At 42.0% G+C, this 27,861-nt stretch overlaps 1 protein-coding gene and 1 long non-coding RNA gene across 3 annotated transcripts; one reads left to right on the plus strand and one right to left on the minus strand.

Annotated features, from left to right (window-relative positions):
- Positions 1 to 1,991: 1,991 nt before the first annotated feature.
- LOC100557707 (zinc finger protein 271) lies at positions 1,992 to 17,306 on the plus strand. Of its 2 annotated transcripts, XM_062973232.1 has the most exons (7): positions 2,165 to 2,533; positions 3,718 to 3,901; positions 4,523 to 5,039; positions 8,318 to 8,411; positions 8,863 to 8,942; positions 9,158 to 9,278; positions 14,764 to 17,306. In XM_062973232.1, exons 3-7 carry the CDS (start codon positions 4,626 to 4,628, stop codon positions 17,046 to 17,048), a joined length of 2,994 nt encoding a protein of 997 aa, XP_062829302.1. In that variant the 5' UTR covers positions 2,165 to 2,533; positions 3,718 to 3,901; positions 4,523 to 4,625; the 3' UTR covers positions 17,049 to 17,306. The 2 variants fall into 2 exon arrangements, with proteins under 2 accessions (XP_016851891.2, XP_062829302.1); XM_016996402.2 differs by lacking the exon at positions 14,764 to 17,306 and having other exon boundaries at positions 1,992 to 2,533; positions 9,158 to 14,286.
- LOC134296999 (uncharacterized) lies at positions 7,585 to 27,739 on the minus strand. Its single transcript, XR_010003751.1, has 2 exons — positions 27,397 to 27,739; positions 7,585 to 8,697 (listed from the first exon to the last, which is right to left on the minus strand). It is a non-coding gene; the product is annotated as an uncharacterized LOC134296999 (long non-coding RNA).
- Positions 27,740 to 27,861: the final 122 nt, after the last annotated feature.

The raw sequence follows: 27,861 nt of genomic DNA on the forward strand, positions 1-27,861 counted from the left end.
TTGGTAATGTAACATGACTAGAAATTGTCCTATTGGGAAAGACTGTCCTAAAATATAAGATCCGTTCAACTAAGCCTTTGTGAATTATTTGTACTGTTTTCTATTACTTTTCATCATCCTCAGCATGGACTCAATGTAATTGCTTTTCAAACAACCTGATTATTAAAATTGGTCAGTATTAATATTAAGGGCTTTTCAGACAGAATACACAGAGATCATCTCTTAGCATATATATTTTGTGTTAGAATAGTGTAAGGTAAAAGTTTTCCCCTAATGTTAAGTCCAGTCATGTCTGACTCTGGGGGTTGGTGCTCATCTCCATTTCTAAGCCAAAGAGCCAGCGTTGTCCGTAGACACCTCCAAGGTCATGTGGCCGGCATGACTGCATGGAGCGCCGTTACCTTCCCACCGGAGTGGTACCTATTGATCTACTCACATTGGCATGTTTTCGAACTGCTAAGTTGGCAGAAGCTGGAGCTAATAGCGGGCGCTCAATTTGCTCTCAGGATTTGAACCTGCGACCTTTCGGTCTGCAAGTTCAGCAGCTCAGTGCTTTAACACACTTTGCCACCAGGGCTCCATTAGAGTAGTGTAGGTGTGGTCTATAAAGACAGAAAGGGAAAAAGAAAAAAAGAAAAAAAATGGAATGAAGGAATCAGTAAAGAATACTTCAACATACTTTTCCAAATGCCTCGCAGTGGAAAAGGGACACTAAATCCAATGGTGTATTCAAAATTGGGTTCAGGAGATTTCCTTCTGTGTAGAATGAAGTCAGTGTTGGGCTGAGGATTTTGTTAGTATATGGTGGTTAAGCCAAGTACAGAAAAAAATCATTCCTCCAGACATGTGTCAGCTGGACAGGCACTGAGGGGTTAATTAATTCAGTGTGGAGACCAAGGTTCTGGCTGGCCATCAAAACCCACTGGTTGACCTTGCATGAGCCATACACTCTCAGCCTCAGAAGACAGCCATGGCAAACCTGTCTGAACAAATATTGCCCTAAAAATCCCGTGATGGGGTTGGCATAATATGGAAATGACTTGAAATTATACAACACAGAGTGAGGTCTTAGGTTGGTGTGGATTTATCTCAGTGAGTCATTTGGCTCTAAACCTACAGCTACACACAACGTCTGTGGCCCATTGAAACAAGAAGCGGGTGGAAAGCAGAATGCTGAGGAGACAATATGGGGTGGACAAGGCAACCCAAAATAGGTAAAGAAATAGTCTACCTGGCTACTCTAAACAAATTCAAGTCTCCAGGGGCAGATGAACTACATCCAGGAGTATTGAAGGAACTAGTGGAAGTAATTTCAGAACCACTGGCAATAATTTTTTAGAATTCTTGGGAGAATGAGAAAAGTCCCAGGAAACTAGAGGAGGGCAATTGTCCCTATCTTTAAGAAGGGAAAAAAGAGTACTCAAACAATTATCCATTCAGCCTGATATCAATACCTTGAAAGATTCTGGAGCAGATTGTTATGGAGGCAGTCTGTGATCACTTAGAAAACAAAGCTGTGATCACTAAAGTCAACACGGATTTCTCAAAAACAAGTCATGGTAGACTGATCTTCTCTCTTTTTTCAATGAAGTTACAAGTTCAGTAGATGCTGGTAATGCTGTGGATGTATTTATTATTCATTTATATACTACAGTAGAGTCTCGCTTATCCAAGCTTCGCTTATCCAAGCTTCTGGATTATCCAAGCCATTTTTGTAGTCAATGTTTTCAATATATCATGATTCGTAGCTAAATTCGTAAATACAGTAATTACAACATAACATTACTGCATATTGAACTACTTTTTCTGTCAAATTTGTTGTATAACATGATGTTTTGGTGCTTAATTTGTAAAATCATAACCTAATTTGATGTTTAATGGGTTTTCCTTAATCCCTCCTTATTATCCAAGGTATTTGCTTATCCAAGCTTCTGCCAGCCCGTTTAGCTTGGATAAGTGAAACTCTACTGTATCTGTGGAAAGTCCAGGGTGAGAGAACTCTTGTCAGCTGGAGGCCAGTGTGAATGTTGAAGTTAATCACTTTAATCAGCATTGAATAGCTTTATCTCCTGGTTCCTTCCTGCCTGGGGGCATCCTCTGTTTAGAGTCAGGGTCTAAGGTCAGGTGGAGCCCAGAGACAGAGTGTCTTATGAGACCAAGATTCCACTCAGAATACAGAAGGAAAGTAGTGATTATAAGATATAAGTTATCCAGCAGGAATGCTGAGGAGAAATATACAGTCAACGGAGAGGAAAATTATAAAACAAACAGGCTTCCTAGAGGGGAAGCAGGAAGGAAGGAAGGAAGAGCCTCCCACATCCAAGCCCCGCCCCTTCCGGCCAGTGGGGAGCACGTCCCTTCCTAGAGAAGCCCCGGAAAAGGGCTGCGGGGGGGGTCTTCCAAGGGGGAAGGAGCGCCGCTTCCGGGAGGGAGCCAGTCCTCCTTGGACGGGGCTGAGGCGGGTCTGCAGTTGCCCGGGCAGAATCTCTTTATCCTTTCCTTCCTGCTGCCAGTCTGGCCATCTCTTTCCTGGGTAAACAAGGGCCGTGTCTTCAGCGCCGCTTCCCGCCCTGTTCCTCCTTCCTTCCTTTCCTGTCCTGGAGGGAGAGTTGGGGAGGGATTCCTGCTGCTCCCTTGTGCTTCTCATTCTCGGCCAGGCAGGCTTAGGTGGCAGCTGGCAGAGGAGGAAGGGAGCGAGCTTGTTTTCTGCTGCCCTGCAAGCTAGGACGGGGAGCAATGGCTTCAAACTACAGGAAAGGAGATTCCATCTGAAAATTAGGAAGAACTTCCTCACAGTGAGAGCTGTTCAGCAGTGGAACTCTCTCCCCCGGGCTGTGCTGGAGGCTCCTTCTGTGGAGGCTTTTAAGCAGAGGCTGGATGGCCATCTGTTGGGGGTGCTTTGAATGCGATTTCCTGCTTCTTGGCAGGGGGTTGGACTGGATGTCCCATGAGGTCTCTTCCAACTCTATTATTCTATGATTCTTTGAAGGAAGGAGCCCCGGTGGCGAAGTGCATTAAAGCACTGAGCTGCTGAACTTGCAGACCAAAAGGTCCCAGGTTCAAACCCCGGGAGCAGCCACTGTTAGCAGTTCGAAAACATGTCAATGTGAGTAGATCAATAGGTACCGCTCCGGAAGGTAACGGCGCTCCATGCAGTCATGCCGGCCACATGACCTTGAAGGTATCTACAAACAACGCCGGCTCTTCGGCTTAGAAATGGAGATGAGCACCAACCCCCAGAGTCAGACATGACTGGACTTAACGTCAGGGGAAACTATCTTTTAGGAAGGAAGGAAGGAAGGAAGGAAGGAAGGAAGGAAGGAAGGAAGGAAGGAAGGAAGGAAGGAGGGGGCTCTGGAGGCCCCTGAAGCCGGCCGAGGGCTCCTTGCACCCACTCCCTCCCCTTTCTCCCTGCCTTCCCAGCCTCAGCTGCCTGGGCCTCTGTCTCTCTTGCAGGGATTGGAAAGAGGGGCCGCCTGACCCTGGTCTCAAGCAACACAGTGCCTGGATGTCGGGCTGTGGGGCCAAATCCAGATATTGGAGTTGATGTCCAAAACACTCAGATGGCCAAAGTTGGCACCATGCCTGCGATCAAGGCTTCCCGTTGCTTCCATGTTGCCTTACGTCGTGTTATTAAGAGAAAGGCCGGATGAGATGAAATGAAATAATAATAATAATAAAATGACAAAAATAATGACTGTCTTGTGTGCTTTTTAGGACAGAGTATTCCAAGAATGCTGCCTATTTCTGCCTTAAAAGAGAATTTAGCCCAGTGAAAGAGAGCGTTGGAGGTTGTATGCGAGGACAGGAGAAAGCAGCATCAGCCTGGTTCATCTGGCTGTGATTTCTCCTTCTCTTCGGGAGAGGAGCAGAGGGACATTCTGGATTGCAAGCGCTGCAGGTGGGTCTCTTCCCTCTTCTGTCCTGGGAGGGAGGGAGGGAGGGGGCAGGGCTCCTTCTTACTCCCTTGTGCTTCCGGGCGGGGAGAGCGGGGCCTCTATCAGGCAGGCTTAGGCAGCAGAGGCCGGGAGGCAGCAAGGACGGCAGGCTCGGGGCCCCTTGATTTCTTGATTCTTATGAGAAGGAAGGAAGGAAAAGGCTCTGGAGGACCCTGTGGCCGGCCAAGAGGTCCGTGCCCTCCTCCCTTTCTCCTCCTCCTCCTCTTGCCTTCTTGGGCTCATCTGCCTGTTCCTCTGCCTGGGAGTGGGGTCTGTGGGGCCTGAAGGAGGGCAGAGAAAGGCTGCAAGGACAGGCTCCCCACCCCCTGCCGCCAGAGAACCTGGTTGGAATTTGGAGGGATTCACAAAGGAGCTGACAGAGAGAGAGAGAGAGCGCGCACAGGAAGGACCAAGCAATGGAGAGGATCCGGGGGTGATGCTTTTGGTCTTTAGAAGGAGTGGATCCCTCCTGAATATTTTCTCTCCAGATCAAGAAGCTAGTCATTAATTCAGCATTCATGCCAAAACATTATCCTGCCTTGAGATTATTCACATGAGCTCGTTCATCTTCTTTTTTTTTGCAGGCCCCACCAGTTCTCCCAGTCCTCTCACTTTGAATGTCATCTGAGAGAAGAGGTGGATGTATTTTCATCCAGACTGAAGGCAGCCTAGAAGCACAGAACCAAGATGGAAGGGCAAGAGCCAACTGCCTCCCAGTTAGAAGTATTTTCTTCTACTATCGAGGAAGAGAACAATAGAGCATTCTGGGAGGACTCTTGGAGGAAAGACCGGGAGAGCAGTTCACTCCATCCAGACCTTCAGGGCCAGCGCTTCCGGCATTTCCGCTATGAGGAGGCCTTTGGGCCCCGGGAGGTTTGCAGCCGCCTCCACTCTCTCTGCCGCCTGTGGCTGAAGCCAGAGCGACACTCCAAGGCGGAGATGTTGGACCTGGTGCTCCTGGAGCAGTTCCTGGCCGTCCTACCTGTGGAGATGGAGCGCTGGGTGAGGGAATGTGGGGCAGAGACCAGTTCCCAGGCCGTGGCTTTGGCTGAAGGATTCCTCCTGAGTCAGGAAGAGGAGAGGAAGCGGGAGAAGCCCCAGGTAAGAGAGAGAGAGAGAGGTTCATCTTGTAGTTTCAAAGAACCAAGAATAATTGTTGAAGGATAAAGTAAAATTCTTCTGAACGCCTCAGGCCGGGATTATCGCATTCACTTTCAGGTAGCTAACTTTAAGAATAATAGAAACAAGTTGGAATGAGTTCAGAGAAGCATTAGGAAAGGAGGACCCAGGTGTGTTCACCCTGGAAAAGAGACTTGGAGGGCCACGACTGCCCCCTTTGCATCCCCCAAGGGCTCTCACGGAGAGGAGGGGGAAGTCATCTTCTCCATTCCCCAGGGTGGTGTGTGTGTATATGTATGTTTGTATATATACTTGATTTATATCCTGCCCCATCTCCCTTGAAGGACTTGGAGCGGCTTACAACATACATAAATACAATGGACAATATGTGCAAAATATGTGGGCAAATATAACACGAGAAGTCTATATAAAACAAATAAAACAAAATGGACAGATTAATAATAAGCAATATAAAACATTACTTAAAACATAAGGGTTCCCAATAAATTAAATAAAATCCAAAAATACTGGAGTCAGAATATTTCCATAAAACAAAGACCTCATCCACATTGAGGGGGTATTATCGAATTATTGTCAAAGGCCTGTTTGAATAACCAGATCTTCACATCCTTCTTAAAAGTCGTGAGGGTGGCTGTTTGTCTCAACTCCCCGAGGAGGGCATTCCAGAGTCAGGGAGCCACTATTGAGAAGGCCCTGTCCCTCATCCCCACCAGCCTCGCTTGTGATGGGGGTGGGATTGAGAGGAAAGCCTCTGCTGATCTTAAAACAGGTTTATAAAGGGAGATGTGGTCACATAAATAGGCAGGACACTGGCAGTTCAGGGTGTTCTAGGTAATAATTGGGCCCGGAAGAAAATAGGCAACCAATGAAGCTGCTTCAAAAGGGGGGTGGTATGTTCTCTATAACTCGCCCCAATCAGCAGCCTGGCTTCAGACCTTTGTATTAATTGAAGCTTCCGAGCCGTCTTCAGAGTGAATTGCAATAATCCATTCTAGATGTAACTAAGGCATGGATCACTGTGGCCAGATCTGGCTTTTCATGATATGAGTGCAGTTGCAGCACAAACTTTAATTTGCATAGGCCCTCCTGGCCACCACTGACACCTAATAATATATTTTATTTATATTAATAAAGTCCCCTGAGGGAGCAAATTACAGAATACGTATATGGCAAACATTCAAAGCCTTTTTGATCAAATTCCCGGCATGTCTTCAGGGTAGTTTTTACCTCCCCGCCAACAGCTGTACCTATTTATTTACCCACATTGCTGTTTTTGAGTTGCTATGTAAGCAGAAGCTAGGGCTGATTGTGGGGAGATCACACCAACCTGCAGCTTGACCTGCCAACCTTCTGGTCCACAAGATTTTCTGTAGCTGCCGGTTTAACCCACCGTGCTAAATGTGGCCACTATAAGCTTCAAGCATCAGCGCTGAGTCCACGAGGACCCCCAAGCTGCAGATCTATCTCCTCAAGAGAGTGTTACCCTGTCGAGCATAGGTTGCCACCCTATACCCTGATCGGCCTCACGACTGACCAGGAGGACCTCGGTCTTTTCTAGATTTATCTTCAGTTTATTAGTCCTCATTCAGTCCATCAAAGTTGCCAGGCCCCGGTCCAGGACTCGGGGAGCTTTCTTGGATTGAGGCAGAAAAGAGTCATAGAGTGGTATGTCATCTGCATACAGATGACACTGAACTCCAAAACTCCGGATGACCTCAGCCAGCGCTTTCATGTAGATATTGAAAAGCATGTGGCATAAAATAGAACCTTGCGGTACCCCACATGCCAATAGCCAAGGGTCCAAGCAGGTATCCCCCAGCATTACCATCTGGGTCCGGTACTCCAGGTATGAGCCGAACCACTCCAACACAATGTCCCCATGTCCCATCTCAGAAAGCCAGTCCAAAAGGATACCATGGACGATGGCATCAAAAGCTGCTGAGAGATCAAGGAGAACCAACAGGGACACACTCCCCCTCTCTAGCTCATCCACCAAGGTGACAAAAGCTGTCTCCTTTCTGTGACCAGGCTTAAAACCAGGCTGTGAAGGGTCAAGATAATTGGTTTCACCCAAGAATCCCTGGAGCTGGGTGGCCACCACCGGCTCCAGAACCTTGCCCAGAAAGGGGAGACAGCTGATAGCTATTAAGGATCGCTGTGTTTCAGGGAACGTTTCTTTAAGATTGGTCTTACAACTGCCTTTATAACCAGGTATAATGATCTGAAGTTATAGGACAGTAAACTTTGAAGATTCAGTTTATTAGTCCTCATCCAGTCCATCACAGTTGCCAGGCACCGGTCAATTCAGTGGTGTGTATTTCAGAGGAAGCAACTGGCTGAACCACTTCTGAACATTCTTTCCCTAAGAAACTGTTATGTATTCACAGGTAGAGATGGTTAGGGAAAAGTACCCAAAAATACAGAAGAGCATCCAATAATATAAAGTGAAGTGTTGTGGCTGGAAAAGAATTTAGAGCTTAGGAGGCAAATATGTCAGAGTTCAATCTTTAAAATTACAAAAGGTTTATTTACAAAAATAATTACATTTCTTAATAGTAACGAACTGGGTTTGAGCTACTCTGAACTCCATCTCTTCTAGGGTTTAAAAGAGAGGGAAAAATCTCCAAGCACTACATATCTCCTGACACACCAGCAGAGAGAGGTCTCAATAACACTCACTGAGATGGAAAAAGGCAGAAGTCATAAATAAAGGCATGCACCTGTAAAGTATCCATTCTATATAACCAATCAGAATGAGAGCAGAAAGATAGAGAAGAGAACAAATAGATACTTTCCAATTGTCATTCAAGAGTCGGGGAGGGGATTCATTCAGCCTATTCTAAAGCTAACTAATTATTCCTCATTGAGGACTGCAGACTTGAGCAGTGTGGGGTTGAAGTTCAACAGAGATAATAGCGACCTGAAAGCACAGATATGCAGACTTCGGTTACTCAGCCCAAGAGCCCCTCTAGGGTAGCCCCGAATTACAACCCCAGGATTACGTAAAGTACTTCCTTCAATTCAGCAACAGCCCTTTCCCTTCAGATCAAGTCTTGAAGCAGAGTGCAATGCCCAAAGGAAGGCAGAATTCCCACACCAAAATGGAAAGAGAATGAAGAAAACCAGTCTTGGTCCCAACCATAACCCAAGCGGTCTGTAGCAGGTTGCAGAAAGAGAGCCCTACCTCCTTTTCTAATCTTTATTTTTCTTTGTGATCTGTGCTTCTTGTTCCGGTGCAGGACTCTTGTACAGGTGGGATCAACCAGGTGGAGGAGTCTCCTTCAGACACCATGTGCGTTGCCCAGATTGGAGAAGGAGAATCTATCACAGTTGGTAAGGAATGGCCAGTGGTCCTTTTTGCTTGCTCATTTCCTCTTGAGTAGACCTGAAATGTCTGAGCTGTGTGAACGGAAAAAATTGGGACGCCTGGGAGCTGAAAATGCTGTTGACAGGAGACATTTCTCTACAATATTTATTTGTGCCACTTTCAAAGTTATTTGATTCCTTTGCTTCTCTCTGGATGTTTGTGGTGGTGAATGTGCTCTTGGCTACATTGGCACAAATACAGAAACGAATAGAGTCAACCCTTTATGTTTCCTGGGATTAGATCGCAACCTCCCTGGAAAACAGAATAGTCCATATTAGAGACCTGGGACCAAGAAGGGAGTTAAAAAAGCGTCACGGGTCAAGGGGAGAGTGGCAGGCTTCTGAGGGAAGGAACTGTGGGGCAGCCTGGAAAACGGACCAGTCTCACCCTCCCTGATGTCTTTCCTCTCTTTCACAGGCAGTGAAACATGGCTAAGTGATAGTAGCACAACTTTTCATGATTCTTTCCCAAGAAGAAATTCTGTGGGACCAGATCAGGTAGGTAGCAGGATCTCTGGAGGGGAGGGGAGGGGGAGCAGGATTCTTTGTCCCTTGACTATTGCCCTGCCTCTAAATGAACCTCTCTTTTCTACATTCCTTCAATGCAAGATGTTTTCAATGAATGACATAATCAAAGACGTAATTAACAAATGGCCTGTTTTTTTCTGACTTAGTTGGCATTTTCTCCTTGCATATAACCTTTTTCCCTTCAGGTGACTTTTGAAGATGTGTCTGTGGCTTTCTCAGAGGAGGAGTGGGCCCTTTTGGATCCGAGCCAAAAAGCCTTGCACCAGCAAATCATGGAGGAGAATTTGGGGATGGTGTCATCTCTGGGTAAAGCTCCATTATGCTTGTAGTTAACCAAATCTGTTTTCAAGTTCTAAAAATTATCCAGTGTTTCCGATCTTCCTCTGAAGCCATAGAAAGTAAGCTTATTCCAAATCCATATAGGGGCCAGCCAAGAAGACAATTGGCACTTGGGTGGAGTTGCCACATTAGATGAATTCTAGACAGTGGTCATTTTCCATCCACTAACCATGCTTGTGATGGTGTTGGGAGCGAGACAAGGGCTTCTCTTGAGGATTCTAGCACCCAGGTAGGTTTGGACAAGGAGTCAAATAGCCTGGACCTGAGCCATTTAGGTCTTTATAGGTCATAACTAGCAATTTGAATTATGTCTGGAAACAGATGGGCAGCCAGTGGAGCCATGGCAGCAAATAATAATAGTAATTTTATTACTTAGCCACCTCTCCTAACAACTCAAGGTGGGATACAGCATTGTTAAAGAACATAATTGAAACACATAATCATTTTAAAACATTCCGTAAAATACACATATTTAAACATAAGATACGTGTTCAAATACACAAAGGTTAGCGTAGAGTTGAAGTTTAAAATTCATCATTAGAACTGTCTAAGTAGACCTGCCGGAAGCAATGTCTTCCCTTGTGTCTTAAACCCTGACACGTGATCTAGCTGTCGGAGCTCTACTGGCAGGTCGTTCCACAGTCATGGGGTGGCTGATGAAAAGGCCCTCTGGAAGGCAGTTGCCATTTGGGTTCTGGCAGGCTGAAGTAGATGCCCTCCAGAGGACCTCAGTGTAAGACTCTGGAAGCTCACAACAACGATCACTAGAAGCAAAGGATCCAGGCAATCAACTTTAGAGTCTTTGTAAAACCAAAATGTCTTGAGGCTTTGTTATCATGTGACTGGGCCAACGCCTTACCTCTCAGATTTACTGGTACGTAGAGCTTTGTCCCACGTCCATAGCCCATCGTTTTGCTTTAATGTGTCTTTATGAAATTGAAGCCAGTCGTCACTGATCGCAGCCTCCCTCAGCTCATCAGCAAAGTCCGTGTTCTTGGTGGTCAGCATAGCTGTTGTCTCTTCTCCCTCCTGCCACTTGGGTCTGAACAGCAAGGCCCAACTGTTGTTTGGGGGGGAAAAGTCCCTTCCTCTCCTGGGGAGGAATAATCAGCTATTGGCATCCGCGCCAGGGCATCCACTAGACAATTTTGGTTCCCAGGGAAGAAGTGTAAGGTGAATTTGAATTGGCTAAAAAAATTGGGCCCACCTAAGCTGTTTTGGCATTCAACCTCTCAGGGATCTGAAAATTCTTATGATCAGTCCAGACCTCAAAGGGAACCGATGCCCCTTCTAGGAAGAGATTCTAATGTAACAAATTCCTCTGACTGCAAAGGATTCTTTTCCCAAACGTGCCATCTATTTTCTGTGTCTGAGAACTTTTTAGAGGGAAGCACAGCTTTCCTTCATTTTTTTTAATAATTGTGCATTTTTTGCAGTGATATTTATCCCCCAGTTATTTTATTTTGTATTCTTCTTTTCTTATCTTTGCTCCTATTAAATTTTTATCTTTTTTATTGTATTCACCAGTATCTCCAGAAATTATATAAATAATAACAGTGACAAAGGACAACCTTGCCTTTTTCCTTTGTTAATCATAAAACCTTTTTCTTCTTGGCCATTTGCTGTAAGCTTGGCTTCCTGATATCTATAAATAGCATTTACTGTATTTGTAAATTGGTAACCCATATCCAGTTCTTTTATTATCAACATTAGAAAATGCCAGTTTACATTATCAAATGCATTTTCCGTATCTAAAGCTATCAGTGCACATTCTTTTTGATATTCTGTAATATTCTGTCAGTTATTGTTCTTACATTGTCTTTTATATTTCTCTGAGGGAGAAAACCAATTTGATCTTCCTTTATCCATTCTTTCAGGAAGGTTTTAAGTCTCTCAGCCAGAATATTTGTGTACAATTTGTAATCCATGTTTAGTAGTGAAATTGGCCAATAATTTCTTACATCCATTGGATCTGAATTTTCCTTGTGTATCATGATTATATTTGCTCTCCTCCATGAGTCTGGGATTATTCAATTTGTTCATTATTTTCTTCAGGATAGGAACAAGTTCTTCTTTCAATATTTTGTAATATATTGCTGTAAAGCCATCTGGCCCTGGTGCTTTATTAGGATCTGATTTTTTAATGGCCCAATTAATTTCTTCTTCCAATATTTCTTTATTTAATACTTCTCTCTGTTAATTAAACATAACTTTTAATTGCTCAAATACCTTTAGACACTCAGGCCTCCACTCCAGCCGTGCGCCTGGTGACTTAGTTTTCCGAGTTTCTCTCTTCCCTTTGGTCTTTAACAGGTTTGTCAAGGGAAGCGCAATTTCTGCAAAATTGTGGATAAACTGTCTACAAAAATTGGTGAAGCCCAAAAACCCTTGTAGTTTTCTTCTGGTCTGGGGTGGCTCCCACGCCAGCACATCTTGAACTTTGGCCGGATCCATACTTAATCCCTGTCGGGAGATCCGAAACCCTAAATAATCTAGTTCTGTCATATGAAACTCACATTTGGACAGTTTAGCACACAGCTGGTTCTCAATATGTTCTAATGTTGCGAAAAATATGACGATGTCATCTAAATAGACCAAGACACCCTTATATAGCCATGGAAGGAAAATCTCATTGATAAATTACATATAAACGCATGGGATGCCTTGAAGCCCAAACTCTATGACTTTATACTGATAGCTCCCTAATGGACAATTAAAAGCTGTATTCCACTCATCTATTCTTATTCTATAGTATCACTGCTGAACATTCAGTTTAGCCTAGGTGAGCTAACATGTCTTTCATCAAAGGAATGGGCTACTTATTTGAAGTGCTGATGGCATTTAATCCCCGATAATCCGTGCAAAGTTTTAACGTCTCATCTGTCTTTGGTCGGAACAGAACCGGGGCCACCATGGGAGAATTGGCTGGCTCAATAAAACCCCTGGCCAAGTTCTTATCAATGAATTCTCTCAGACATGGCATAAAGCTTTGGGCTTGGCAGATCAGCAAAGTCATGGTATACGTCTGGTATCTGATCCAGGGGCAAGTCCTTAGAAGTGGCGGCCACTTCTCTCTCCTCTTCTGTCCTCTGTTCTGGTTGAGGTTCCCTTTATACTATAACTTCCATCATGGAAGGTGATAGTCTTGGTTTTCCGATCAATTTGGGGTTTTTGTTACCCTAGCCAGGGGATACCTTGGATGACTGCCTAAGGGACCATGGGTGAGATTACAAATTGCAAAGTCTCTTGATGGGTCCCTATCTTCATCTCTAGAAAATTAGTCTTTTTTCACTACCTTTATTCTATTTGTGGTAGACCCATCTAACTGAGCAAAAGCCACTGATGTTTTTAAAGGTTGGGATTCTATTCCCAACTGATATGCTAGAGCTGGGACAATCAGACATCTGGTGCACCCACAGTGTATAGCAACATCTGTTCTTACCCTTTGGCCCATCTCTGGGTTTTGCACTTACACCATCACCCGAACGGTGTTACAGTTAAAGCAGACAAGATTTTGCCCTGAGATACTGTGATCTGCTGTTGAGTATTTAAAGTACAACATGTCGTTTTCCTGCAGCCATTCTGCATTGTCTTCTATGTCTAGCCCCCCCTCTTCCAACTGACATTCAACCGGGTTCCGGAGCTGTGTCTGTCGCTGTTGATTCTTTATTTTGGCCACCTTGGAAGGAGGGAGAGTCTTCTTTTGCGGGGGCATGTTTCCTCTAGCCTGGGAAAGTCCCTTCCAACAATTCACGGCTCTATACCCCTCTCAGCCACATGTGAAGCATGTTCCTCTTCTTCTTTTCCTCTCCCGACTGCTTGACCTGGCCCGTGAAGAGGGAGTCGCTGCCGAGATCCTCGACTGTGTTCTTCCTCACTCATCATCTCTGGGTGTCCTCTTAACTTTTTCTTGATCGCACTCTACTCTTCCGGCGAGTTACTGGGTTATCTCAGTGTAGTGCCTACTCCAGAACAGGGAGTAAACTCCAAACTGTGGAGCCATGTCTTCAGCACTAATTCAACCCCATACTGCACAGGCTGAATCGTTGTTCCCTTATCTGCCTTCTAATGCACCAATAGAACCTCTGTCTTCTCTGGATTAAGTTTCAATGTGACCCACTCCATCCCATTACTTTTGGGAGACATTGGTTTAGTTGGAAAGGAGGAGTAGAGCTTGGTGTCATCTGCAGATAGATGGCACCGCCCTCCAAAACTCTGAATGAGTTCTCCTGTATACTTAATTGCATAGGGAACAAAACAGATGCTTGGGGGATCGGACAGGCAATGGGCAAGAGATTAAACAGGAATCCCCCAGCAGCAAGGCAACCCGGAAGGATACCATCACGTATGATATTGAGAACTACTGAAATGTTCAGTGGAATCAATGGGGACACCTTTTCCACATCTGTTTGGGTCTTTTGACTTTGGGGCCAAAGCCCCAAGAGGAGTGGCCTTATTAAAAAGATGTAGCCAGTATTTTGTCTTAGTCCATGAAGGGTTTATGTACCAGGTTTGATCCAGTTCTATCAAGCCATTTAGGAGCCTTTGCAGTCCATACATACACACCTTGATTTATGTATAAAGAGATTTTTTTTTTCATACACAAAAAATTACAATATATTGAAATCCAGGCTTGTGAAACTAACAGTATAAAAAAGTAGGGGGTGCTTTAAAAAAAAAGATTTAGGGGTTAAAATGGGAGAAATAATATTTAATAATGTGTCAGGAGCTGATTTCTGCTGTTCGGGAAGTCACCATAAAGCCTCTCCATGAGAGCTCGGAGTCACCCGGGGATGTCAGTGGAACTATCTGAGAGCAGCTGAATGGACTAACTTTTCTCATGGGGAAAAACTGATAAGGACTTTGGAGGCATGGAGTGAGATTGGAAGGAAAGGAGGGGTGTTAGTCAAAATTGCCATTAGCTATTTTTTATTTGAGCTGTAGAGATCTGAGTAATAAAGCCAAATCCAAAAGACTTTTGTGAGCGGCCCAAGTTGTTTACTAGACCGTTCAGGGAGTGAAAATAAGGAGTGACAAAACAGAGAGAACGTCAAACACAAAATCTGTGCAGCTTCAGTCAATCCTTTTAAAAATGGCAACTTTATTCTGGCTTCTAATCTGAATTTGGATGTTTGTTCTGCTGCTTGATGCCATGAGGTTAAGTTCACCTACCTTTGTGGCATTAGGCAGATCAAGAGTTTTTACCTTTCTTGGGCCGGAAATACTGGGGATTCGAGAGAAACTTGGGCAAAGGAAACAGCTCTATTTTCCCCAGCCCTGGTTGAATTATGATTTACTTTGAGGCTTATGTCCTGGTATAAGATTTAGAACAAAAGACAACCGCCAGTGTTGGAAAGGGCTGTAGGAAAGGGCTGTCTCGACTAAATGCATTTTGTAATTTGTATATTTTTAAACCTTAATATAAGCTTTGTTTTCAACGCAATCCACATAGGAGAAAGGCCATTGAAATGGTTGCAGTGTAAAAAGAGCTTCAATCAAAAGAAACACCTTATTCATCAGGCAACTCACAAAAGAGAAAGGCTGTGTAAATGCTTGCAATGTGGAAAGAGCTTCAGTCACAAGCACAGCCTTATTAGTCATCAAGCAATTCACACAGGACAGAAGCCATTTAAATGTTTGCAGTGTGGAAAGAGCTTCAGTCACAAGAGCACCCTTATTAGTCACCAGGCAACTCATACAGGAGAGAAGCCATTTAAATGCTTGCAGTGTGGAAAGAGCTTCAGTCACAGGCACAACCTTATTAGTCATCAAACAACTCACACAGGAGAGAAGCCATTTAAATGCTTGCAGTGTGGAAAGAGCTTCAGTCAACAGAGCAGCCGTATACGTCATCAGGCAACTCACACTGGAGAGAAACCATTTAAATGCTTGCAGTGTGAAAAGAGCTTCAGTCACAAGAGCACCCTTATTAGTCATCAGGCAACTCACACAGGAGAGAAGCCATTTAAATGCTTGCAGTGTGGAAGGAGCTTTAGTCACAAGCACAGCCTTATTAGTCATCAGGCAACTCACACAGGAGAGAAGCCATTTAAATGCTTGCAGTGTGGAAAGAACTTCAGTCACAAGCAAAACCTTATTAGTCACCAAACAACTCACACAGGAGAAAAGCCATTTAAATGCTTGCAGTGTGGAAAGAGCTTCAGTCAACAGAGCAGCCGTATACGTCATCAGACAACTCACACAGGAGAGAAGCCATTTCAATGCTTGCAGTGTGAAAAGTGCTTCAGTCACAAGCACAGCCTTATTAGTCATCAGGCAATTCACACAGGACAGAAGCCGTTTAAATGCTTGCAGTGTGAAAAGTGCTTCAGTCACAAGCACAGCCTTATTAGTCATCAGGCAACTCACACAGGAGAGAAGCCATTTAAATGCTTGCAGTGTGGAAGGAGCTTCAGTCGAAAGCAGCAACTTATTCATCATCAAGCCACTCACACAGGAGTGAAGCCATTTAAATGCTTGCAGTGTGAAAAGGGCTTCAGTCGAAAGCAGCAGCTTATTCATCATCTGGCAATTCACACAGGAGAGAAACCATTTAAATGCTTGCAGTGTAAAAAGTGCTTCAGTCAAAAACAGCAGCTTATTCGTCATAAGGCAACTCACCGAGGAGTGAAGCCATTTCAGTGCTTGCAGTGTGAAAAGAGCTTCAGTCGCAAGCACATCCTTATTAGTCATCAGGCAACTCACACAGGAGAGAAACCATTTAAATGCTTGCAGTGTGGAAGGAGCTTCAGTCACAAGCACAGCCTTTTTCGTCATCAGGCAATTCACACAGGAGTGAAGCCATTTAAATGCTTTCAGTGTGGAAATAGGTTCCGTCAAAAGGGAACCCTCATTCAACATCAGGCCACTCACACAGAAGTGAAGCCGTTTCAATGCTTGCAGTGTGAAAAAAGCTTCAGAAAAAAGCACAGCCTTATTAGTCATCAGGTAACTCATACAGGAGTAAAGCCATTTCAATGCTTGCAGTGTGAAAAGAGGTTCCGTGAAAAGAGAAGCCTTATTAGTCATCAAATATCTCACACAGGAGTAAAGCCATTTAAATGCTTGCAGTGTGAAAAGAACTTCAGTCAAAAGAGAAGCCTTATTCGTCATCAGTCCACTCACACAGGAGTAAAGCCATTTCAATGCCTGCAGTGTGAAAAGAGCTTCAGTCACAAGCACAACCTTATTAGTCATCAAGCAACTCACACAGGAGAGAAGCCATTTAAATGCTTGCAGTGTGAAAAGTGCTTCACTAAAAAGAGTAACCTTATTAGTCATCAGACAACTCACACAGGACAGAAACCATTTAAATGCTTGCAGTGTGAAAAGAGCTTCAGTCGCAAGCACATCCTTATTTGTCACCAGGCAACTCACACAGGAGTGAAGCCTTTTGAATGCTTGCAGTGTGAAAAGAGCTTCAGTGACAAGAGCAAGCTTATTCGTCACCAGGCAACTCACTCAGGAGAGAAGCCTTTTGAATGCTTGCAGTGTGAAAAGAGCTTCAGTGAAAAGAGAAACCTTATTAGTCATCAGAAAACTCACACAGGAGAAAAGTCTCTTAAATGCTTGCAGTGTGAAAAGAGCTTCAGTGAAAAGAGAAACCTTATTCGTCATCAGAAAACTCACTCAGGAGAGAAGCCTTTTAAATGCTTGCAGTGTGAAAAGAGCTTCAGTGAAAAGAGAAACCTTATTCGTCATCAGAAAACTCACACAGGAGAGAAGCCACTTAAATGATCAGAGTGTGGAAAGAGCTTCAGTTGGAAATCACACCTTGTTTGTCATCAAGCAACTCACAACTAGAGTGTGAGTTGAAACACAAGGCTAACAGCCCTGTGTTTCATGTAGTTATATGTATGTGGGACTGTATTTTTTTGTATGAAATAACCAAGAAAGAATCACTGATAAATTGTTTTCTATGTATTCATGCGTACTGGATTCTGCAAATATTTCTTGTCCTATCTATAATATATAAACAATAAATCTATTAAAGATGTGTGTGTGTGTGTGTGTGTGTGTGTGTGTGTGAAATGTCCAAAAAACATACGGTGTTTTTTAAAATATGTAGATGAAAATCTAGTTTAATCTGAAGAAAAGGCTTGTTTAGAATTCTGAGTCTCTTTATGTATGTTGTGATATTAATGGAATGATTGTGCATTGAGTCTATTTACAAAGGTCTAAATTAAAGAATCTGAATGATAATTTCCTTTAGATCATCTGGTTGGTTGTGAGCTTGGAATGTCCTGGCTGAAAATTAATTAGGCAATTTTAATCCTTTCAAACAGGGAGATGAGGTTATTCCCACTTAGTATTGCTCTTGTCCTTTAAAGCAACTTTCCTCAAGGGTTGTTGTATGTTTTCCGGGCTGTATGGCCATGTTCCAGAAATATTCTCTCCTGACATTTCGCCCACATCTATGGCATCCTCAGAGGTTGTGAGGTATGGAGAAACCATACCTCACAACCTCCATACTTCACAACCTCCGAGGATGCCTGTCATAGATATGGGAGAAACGTCAGGAGAGAATACTTCTGGAACATGGCCATAGAATCATAGAATAGTAGAGTTGAAAAAGACCTCATGGGCCATCCAGTCCAATCCCCTGCAAGAAGCAGGAAATCGCATTCAAATCACCCCCGACAGATGGCCATCCAGCCTCTGCTTAAAAGCCTCCAAAGAAGGAGCCGCCACCACACTCCGGGGCAGAGAGTTCCACTGCCGAACAGCCCTCACAGTGAGGAAATTCTTCCCGATGTTCAGGTGGAATCTCCTTTCTTGTAGTTTGAAGCCATTGTTCCGCGTCCTAGTCTGCAGGGCAGCAGAAAACAAGCTTGCTCCCTCCTCCCTATGACTTCCCCTCACATATTTATACATGGCTATCATGACTCCCCTCAGCCTTCTCTTCTGCAGGCTAAACATGCCCAGTTCTTTAAGCCGCTCCTCATAGGGCTTGTTCTCCAGACCCTTGATCATTTTAGTTGCCCTCCTCTGGACGCTTTTCAGCTTGTCAACGTCTCCCTTCAATTGCGGTACCCAGAATTGGACACAGTATTCCAGGTGTGGTCTGATCAAGGCAGAATAGAGGGGGAGCATGACTTCTCTGGATCTAAACACTATACTCCTATTGATGCAGGCCAGAATCCCGTTGGCTTTTTTAGCAGCCGCATCACATTGTAAGCTCATATTTAACTTGTTCCCCACGAGGACTCCAAGATCTTTTTCACACGTACTGCTGTCAAGCCAGGCGTCCCCCATTCTGTATCTTTGCATTCCATTTTTTCTGCCAAAGTGAAGCATCTTGCATTTGTCCCTTTTGAACTTCATTTTGTTAGTTTTGGCCCATCTCTCTAGTCCGTTAAGATCATTTTGAATTATGCTCCTGTCTTCTGGAATGTTAGCTATCCCTCCCAGTTTGGTGTCATCTGCAAACTTGATGATCGTGCCTTCTAACCCTTCGTCTAAGTCGTTAATAAAGATGTTAAAACAGAACCAGTCCCAGGACGGAACCCTGCGGCACTCCACTTGTCACCTCTTTCCAAGATGAAGACGACACATTAGTGAGCACCCTTTGGGTTCGTTCGCTTAGTCAACATACAACAACCCTGTGATCCCGGCCATGAAAGCCTTCGACAACACAATTTTATTCAACCTTGCTCTTTTCTCCAGACTGACTAGAAAACAATCTATTAAGATTCTGCAAGGGACATTGGTAATGTAACATGTCTAGAAACGGTCATATTGGAAAAGACTGTCCTAAGACATCAGATCAGTTCAACTAAGCTTTTGTGAATTATTGGTACCTGTCCTCTGTTTTCTATTACTTTTCATCATTCTCGGCATGACTCAATTTACTTGCTCTCCAAACAACCTTATTATTTAATGGTGGTTGGTATTAATTTGAAAGGCTGTTGAGGAAGGATGAGGTGCTTTCAGGTGGAATACTCACAGATCCTGTCTTAGGATGTATACTATTTTTGTTAGAATAGGGTGTGTGTGGTCTATAAAGACAGATAGGAAAAAAGAGAAAATTGGGATGGAGTTAGGACACCATTCAAAATAAATATACAAATATTAAAACAGAATTAAATATAAGCAGCATTAAAAGATTCACACTTAAAACTATTCAAACATATTTCATGTATAATCAAAGCGAAATTCCAAATGCCTAGCAGCGGATAAGTAACAATAAATCCAATTACGTATTCAAAATGGGTTCCGGAGATTTCCTTCTGTGTAGAATGAAGCCAGTGTTGTGCGGTGGATTTGAGCGCATAACTATGACTCTGCAGACCAAGGTTCTGGCTGGCCAAAAAACCCACTGGTTGGACCATGGATGAGCCGCACACTCTCAGCCTCGGAAGACAGCCATGGCAAACCCCTCTGAACAAATATTGCCATAAAAATCCTATGATGGGATTAGCATGATACGGAAATGACTTGAAATTATTCAACCCAGAGCGGGGCCTTAGATTGGCGTAGATTTATCTCAGTGAGTCATTTGGCTCTAAACCTACCGCTCCACCCCAACATCTGTGGCCTGTTGAAAAAAGAAGCGGGTGGAAAGCAGAATGCAGAGGAGACGATATGGGGCGGACAAGGCAAAAGGGGACATGCAACCCAAACTATGTAAGGAAGTAGTTTACCTAGCTACTCTAGACAAATTCAAGTCTCCAGGGGCAGATGAACTACACCCCAGAGTATTGAAGGAATTAGCAGGAGTCGTTTCAGAACTACTAGAAATAATTTTTGAGGATTCTTGGGAGAATGAGAGGTCCCAGCAGACTGGAAGAGGGCAAATGTTCCTATCTTCAAGAAGGGAAAAGGGGATCCAAACAATTACACTACATTCAGCCTGATATCAACACTATGAAAGGTGCTGGAACAGATTGTTAAGAAGGCAGTCTGTGATCACTTAGAAAAGATTGCCATGATCACTAAAAGTCAACAAAGATTGATCTTAGACTGATCTTATTTCATTTTTTAATAATGTTACAAGCTTGTAAGGAGCCCCGATGGCGAAGTGTGTTAAAGCAATGAGCTGCTGAACGTGTAGACCGAAAGGTCCCAGGTTCAAATCCCAGGAGCGGATGAAGCACCCGCTGTTAGCTCCAGCTTCTGTCAACCTAGCATTTCGAAAACATGCCAATGTGAGTAGATCAATAGGTACCGCTCCGGCGGGAAGGTAACGGTGCTCCATGCAGTCATGCTGGCCACATGACCTTGGAGGTGTCTATGGACAATGCTGGCTCTTCGGCTTAGAAATGGAGATGAGCACCAACCCCCAGAGTCAGACATGATTGGACTTAACGTCGGGAAAACCTTTACCTTTTACCTACAAACTTGTTAGATGCAAGGAATGCTGTGGATGTAGTATATCTTGATTTTGGTCAGGCGTTTGACAAGGTCCCCCATGATCTTCTTTCAAATATTCTAGTAGAATTCAGGCTAGACAATACTACTGTTGGGTGGATTTGTTATAGGTTAAGTGACCGAACCCAATTGTTCCTCTTTATCCTGGAAATAAGTGTCTAGTGGAATGCCATAAGCACCACTACTCTAGATCAAGAGAAAAATGGTGCCTGTGGTAAGACCTCGCCTACAATGCCATGCAATTCTGGACACCACAATTCAATAAATGTATTAACAAGCTGGAACGTGTTAATACACGTGGGAGGGAGGGACACTAAAACAATCTGGAGACCATGCCCTACAAGGAGCAGCTTAAAGAGTTGGGTCTGTGGGCCAGGCTTATCTACTTCCGAACGGCTGGGAAACTTAGGGAGTACCAGTTAACCAGTTCTGTCCTGATGTACTTTTATCCTTGAAAAGTAACATCCTCTTTGTGGCAGCTCTTTTTCCAAATATCAGCGTTTTTCTCAAACATGGGCCTCACAAGGGCCTTTGCAAATTAGGTCATATGGCAGTAAATTAGGACATACGGGATTTACAGTCATTGGAAATATCTCTGAAAATTCCCTTTTAAAACTACATCTCCCTCAAAGTGACAGCTAGTGTGTCCATTAGTGTAGTGTAGTACGGGAAGGTTAAGAGAGAGAAAGAGTGGAGAAGCACAAAATTGTACATCACATCGAAGCTCTACAAAAGTAAAGACACAAAGTAAAGCCATGTCGGAGATACACCAGATGAAGATCCAATTGAATACATATTAAAGTGATATCAAATCAGAACTGTGTTTTTATTTCATGGACATTAACGCTTCTCACAAAGACTGGCAGTAGAAATCTTGAGAATGGAATTATGGATAGAAAACTAGATAAATTTCATCCCACAAAAGAAGAAAAGGGGAAAGGAATATAACAGAACTTAATAAGGTAATGACAAGGGAAGGACTGATAGATGTTTGGAGAATGATAAAGGGTAATGTGAGAAGATTTACCTTCCACTCCTCAGTGCATAAAAATTATTCAAGAATAGACTACTTTTTTGTCTCAAAAGACCTAATTTCTAAAACTCTATAGATGCAGAAATAGAGATTATAAAAACCTCTGACCACGCACCAATTAGTATTATAATACACATTTAAAAAATTATAGATTAGCTAAAAGATGGAGAGTCAATTACAAAGTATTAGAAGATAAAAAATAACAGAAAAAATAATAAAAGAACTAAAGGAAATTTGGGAGATAAATGATAATAATCAATGTCCTGTTACAATAGTGTGGGACACAATGAAGGCAGTGGCTAGGGGACTTTATTAAAGAATATAGTATTCTAAAAAAGCAACAGGAGGCAGAAGAAAAAAGAACTAGAGATGGAAATTAAGAAACTAGAGAGGAGAAATGTGATAGAACAAGATAGAATGAGTTATGCAAAATTAATAGCAAAAAAGAAAGAACTTGAAAAAAGAGGGATCGAAAAAGCATAGAGAGATTTGATTTATTTAAATAGAGTATTTTGAGTATAGCAATAGAAACTCTAAATTATTAGCTAATGCAACACAAACTAGGAAACAAAAAAATTTAATAACTGTAATTAAAGATAGGGATGGAAAACTGCACAAGAATGGAGGATAAAATATTAATTTTTCAGGAATTTTATCAGGATCTATATACAGCAAAGGATGGACCTAGAGAAAAAGTTAAGGAGTATATAGATAAACATTGGAAAATAAAGATTGAAAAAACAGATAAATTAATTATGGAACAAGCTTTACCAGAGAAAGAGATTGAGGAAATTATAGATAATTTAAAATCGGGAAAGACCCCTGGAATGGATGGGCTAGGACCAGGATATTACAAAAAATATAAAACATTATTGATACCTAAATTAAAAGATTTATTCAATAGAATAATAAAGGGAGAAAAAATTCCACCATCATGGGAACAATCGTTAATCATTTTAATTTTAAAACCTAATAAAGATCCCACAGATCCAGGATCGTATAGACCCATCTCATTAATAAATCAAGACGCAAAAATATTAAGTGCCATAATGGCTAAAAGGATGAATACATTTATATATAAATATATCAAGGATGATCAATGTGGATTTATAGGAGGAAGGCAAATGTCAAATTTAACAGGTAGGGTATTAAATGTAATTCATAGTATTAAAAAAAGAATTTAGTGGCTGGAGTATTAGCTTTGGATATTTATAAAGCATTTGATAGACAATGAAAATGACAGTAGACAAATTTGGTTTTGGAGAAAAATGTAGGAACTTAATTGATCAATTATATTCAAAAATTATGCCCAAATTATGGTGAATGATGGTTTAACAGGGAAAATAAATATAACACAAGGCACAAGGCAGGGATGTCCCCTTTCCCCAATTTTATTTGCGATTGTAATGGAACTATTGGCTAATGTAATAAGAGAAGAGAGTAGTATAAAAGGAATAGGAATAAAAGAGAAATATAAAATAAATCTGTTTGCACATGATATCCTTTTATCAATGGAACAGCCATAAAATGATGGGAGAAAATAGAGACTCATTTAACAGAATTTGGATTAATAACAGGTTTACAAATTAATTGGAACAAATCAGAAATGATATTTAACTATCAGGAAGAAGAGATTAAAAAAATAAAACAGGAGGGGAAAATCAAAATCAAAATTAAACAAATATTTAGGGATAAATATAACTAAAGATTTTTTTAAAAAATGGAAATACACAACCACGTTAAGAAAGGAAATTAAGAAATTAGTGAAGTACAATAAACTCAAATTATGGTTTGGTAGGATAGCATTAGTTAAAATTAAGATATTACACAAATTATTTTTTTATTTAGAATGCTACCTTTGGAAATTTCAGATCAAGAAATAAAAAATTAGCAAAGCATGTTAAATTTATATTGTAATGGGAATAAAAAAGCTAGAATAAATAAAAGCCTATGGTATAGACCACAGAAAGGAGGTCTTGCACTTCCAAATCTTAAGCTGTATTATCACTCCAATCAAATAAGATACATAGTAGACTGCCTAGCAAAACAAAAAAGCTTGGAGTGGTTAGAAAACGATAAAAAATTAGAATTGAAATTAGAATATATTTTTACAGGAATAATAGAGGAAAGGATAAAAAGAAATGGTATAGTATTTTAAACAACCCCTTTTTAAAAAATATTCTGGAGATTTGGGGAAGATACAAAAATACCTTAATGCTAGGTATTTCTCCTATCATGCCAGTTCTAATGACAGAAAACTTTCCAGTAAATTTGAAAAAACAACTTGAAGCAGAATTTAATGGAAGAGGTATAATGAAAGTAAAAGATTGGGATCTGAAGATGGTAAATATGGAAAGGATAAAAGATGAATTAAGAGGAAGAGACTTTGAGTGGTACAAGTATTTACAATTGGGGAAATGGTCAAGTGACTTAAGGAAAAAGGATAATGGGGGTAGGGAATATACAAAAATAGAAAAGATGATAATTCAAAGGGAGACTAAAGAAGAGAATGTAACATTAAAAAGTACAGTAAGCAGTATCTATAAACTACTACTAACGGATAAACAGGAACAAGTTCATTTGAAGGAAATATGGGAAGTAGATTTGGGGGGAAATTGAATAATCAAGATTGGACAAGGATATGAAGTATGAGATTATTAAAATATGTCCATAAGAATTAAGGAAAATTATTACAAAATGGTATGGAGGTGGTACCTAACTTCCATTAGATTAAATCAGATAGATAAAAAATACACAAATCAGTGCTGGAGAGGCTGTCAGGATAGAGGGTCATATCTTCATCTGTGGTGGTCATGTAAAATTATACAAACATTTTGGGAAATGATATTTAAAGAAATAAGAGCAATAATAAAAAATAGACATAGAGAATACACCTAAATCAGCATTATTACTTATGCATGACAATATTCTCTCACAAGAGGAGAAATAATTGGTTTCTAATTTGATAACTGCAGCAAAATTGCTAATAGCAAAAAACTGGAAATAAAAAGAAAATCCAATTAGAAGAATGGTACAGGGAAATTTGGAACATAGCTATTAATGATAAGCTGACTTGTAATATTAAAAAGGGAATATCGAAACAAACAGATTTTTGGAAAATATGGAGAAAATTTATTGAGTATATTTTTAATGAGGGAAAGGGGTATAAGCCAGCAACAGAGGCAATGAAATTTTGGACTTGTGAAACAATATCATCATCATCATCATCAAATTACTTATTAATTGCCCTCCATCCAAGATGCTCTAGGCGATTTACAAGATAAAATTGTAAAGGATAAAAATACATACATACAAATATTGATAAAATTAACATAGATTAAAAGCTCTAGTAAAGAGGCAGGTCTTGAGTTGGTTGGTCTTGGTGAAGGGGGGCACAAAGTAAGGGGAAGTGGGGGGGGGGAGGGGGAGGTACAACAACAACAATAATAACAATTAAAAAAAATAGAAATATTGAGAAGTTTGAGATCTGTTATTTCATAGAATCATAAAATCCTAGAGTTGGAAGAGACTTCGTGGGCCATCCAGTCCAACCCCATTCTGCCAAGAAGCAAGAAATCACATTCAAAGCACCCCGACAGATAGCCATCCAGCTTCTGTTTAAAAGCCTTCAAAGAAGGTGCCTCCACCACGCTCCGGAGCAGAGAGTTCCGCTGCTGAACAGCTCTCACAGTCAGGAAGTTCTTCGTCATGTTCAGGTGGAATCTCCTTTCCTGTTGTTTGAAACCATAGTCTCCAGGGCAGCAGAAAACAAGCTTGCTCCCTGCTCCCTATGACTTCTCACATCTTGATCCACGGCCCTCATCATGTCTCCTCTCAGCCTTCTCTTCTGCAGGCTAAACATGCCCAGCTCTTCAAGCCGCTGCTCATACGGCTTTTTTTCCAGACCCTTGATCATCTTATTGGGCCTCCTCTGGACACATTTCCAGCTTAGTGTTCACATCTCCCTTAAATTGCGGTGCCCAGAATTGGAAACAGTGTGATCCTCTAAAGTGTGGTCTGAACAAGGCAGAATAGAGGGATAGCATGACCTCCCTGGATCTAGGCACTAGATTCCTATTTATGCAGGCCAAAATCCCATTGACTTTTTTGCCGCCACATCACATTGCTGGCTCATATTTAACTTGTCCACGAGGACGCAATACCTTTTTTGATATGTACTGCTTTTAAGCCAGGTGTCACACATTCTGTATCTTTGCATCTCATTTAATAATTGGTTGCATGCTGCAAGTCGCTTCTGGTATGAGAGAATCAGTTGTCTACAAAAACGTTGCCCAAGGGATGCCCAGATGTGTCACGATCCTGCGGGGAGGCCTCTTGCATGCCCAGTGCAAAACACATCTCACCACGTTAAAACAGTGGATGTGGCTCCTTATGAGACATGCCGCACTATCACAGGATGTCTACACCTCACACCACTAGAGAAATTGTATTTTTTAGCCAGTACTGCACCACCTGACATCCACCAGGAAGTAGCAGCCAGTAATGAAAGGACCGAGGCCGTGACAATCCCTGTTTGGTTATCTGCCGACACGCCAACACCTTAAATCCAGAAATAGTTTTCTACAAAGATACTCGCAGGAACACATCAGCAAGCATGAGTCCAAAAGTGGCAGGCTAAAACCCGGAACCTCAATACATGGCAGAGACCGGATGAGAGACTCCCTCTTGGGCACATAGAAGAGCGGGAGGCACTGAACAGGTTGCGCTTTGGCACCACGAGATGCAGAGCCAACCTTAAGAAACGGGGCCACAATGTGGAGCCCATGACACACAAGTGTGGAGAAGAGCAGACCATAGGCCACCTCTTCCAATGCAGCCTGAGCCCTGCCACGTGCACCATGGAGGACCTTCTCACAGCGAAAGGCACTCCAAGCGGCCAGATTCTGGTCAAAGGACAATTAGCATAATGCCAAGTTTTTAACTTTGTTTGTGTTTCTAAAAACATTACAACTGTACCCTCGGTTTTGCTTCTGATACGATGAATAAATAAATTTCATAATTTAATAAATTTCATAATTCAATAAATTTCATAATTCATAATTTCATAATTTAATAAATTTCATAATTCATAATTTCATAATTTAATAATTATACATAATTTAATAATTATAATTTACAGACGCCTTCCAAATAACAAGTGCTGGGGACAGAACAAGTAGTACAGTCGAGTCTCACTTATCCAACACTCACTTATCCAACATTCTGGATTATTCAACGCATTTTTGTAGTCAATGTTTTCAATATATCATGATATTTTGGTGCTAAATTCGTAAATACAGTAATTACTACATAGTATTAATGTGTGTTGAACTGCTTTTTTTGTCAAATTTGTAGTATAACATGATGTTTTGGTGATTAATTTGTAAAATCATAACCTAATTTAATTCCTTAATAGCTCCATACTATCCAACGTAAACGGGTTCTGCCGGCCCGTTTACGTTGGATAAGCGAGACTCTACTGTATTTTCATTCTTCCATCCTTGAGGAGCGGGAGTGCTGTCTACCCTGCCCTCAAAGATAAAAGTACAGTTTTAGATTTTCCGACCTTTAGAAGATAAAGTGCTTTTTTAGGATCTTGCCAGCTTTCAAAATAAAGCTTAAAAGTACCATTTTACATACTCAAGCCCCTCAGAAAGAGTAGAGCTACGAAGGAAAGGTTACCTCAGAAGAAGAAGAAGCCATTTGACTGCAGTCACCAGGGGGCGCCATTTTGTGAAAAGAACTCCTGAGGGAAAAAGCTCTTTCTGAGGTAAAAGTGGCCTCAAAAACAACAGCAGAGGTCGTTCGAAGTCGTATTTTGGAAGAGAAATTTAGCAGAGCATACTGCTAAAAACCTCCTAATGTCTGTAATCGCTTTAGATAGTATCTGGCAGGAATAGGAGAATAGGTGCCTATGATCCCAAAGGAATGGGAATAGGAATATCCAGTCCTTTCTGCCTAAAGGGGTTCGGCCAAATACAACACAGTGACAGGAGACTTATGTCACTCAAGGGCAGGACGATGATTAAGCCTACCTTGGATAGGATGGCCTTCTGGCAAGATCGGTAGGATTCACTAAGGCCTGAGTAGCAAAAAGCCCGGCAAAGGGTTTCAGACACGAGCCACACGGGCTCTCGCAGCGGTTCT

The sequence above is a fragment of the Anolis carolinensis genome, chromosome 2 (genome assembly GCF_035594765.1).
Source record: "Anolis carolinensis isolate JA03-04 chromosome 2, rAnoCar3.1.pri, whole genome shotgun sequence".
In the NCBI taxonomy this organism is placed as follows: Eukaryota; Metazoa; Chordata; class Lepidosauria; order Squamata; family Dactyloidae; genus Anolis; species Anolis carolinensis.

Bases quoted from the DNA above. Each gene is read 5' to 3' on its own strand.
- LOC100557707 (XM_062973232.1), top strand. From the start codon at position 4,626: ATGGAAGGGCAAGAGCCAACTGCCTCCCAGTTAGAAGTATTTTCTTCT. The intron at 5,040-8,317 runs GTAAGAGAGAGA...GTTCCGGTGCAG, and splicing joins GGAAGCGGGAGAAGCCCCAG to GACTCTTGTACAGGTGGGAT. The intron at 8,412-8,862 runs GTAAGGAATGGC...TCTCTTTCACAG, and splicing joins AGGAGAATCTATCACAGTTG to GCAGTGAAACATGGCTAAGT.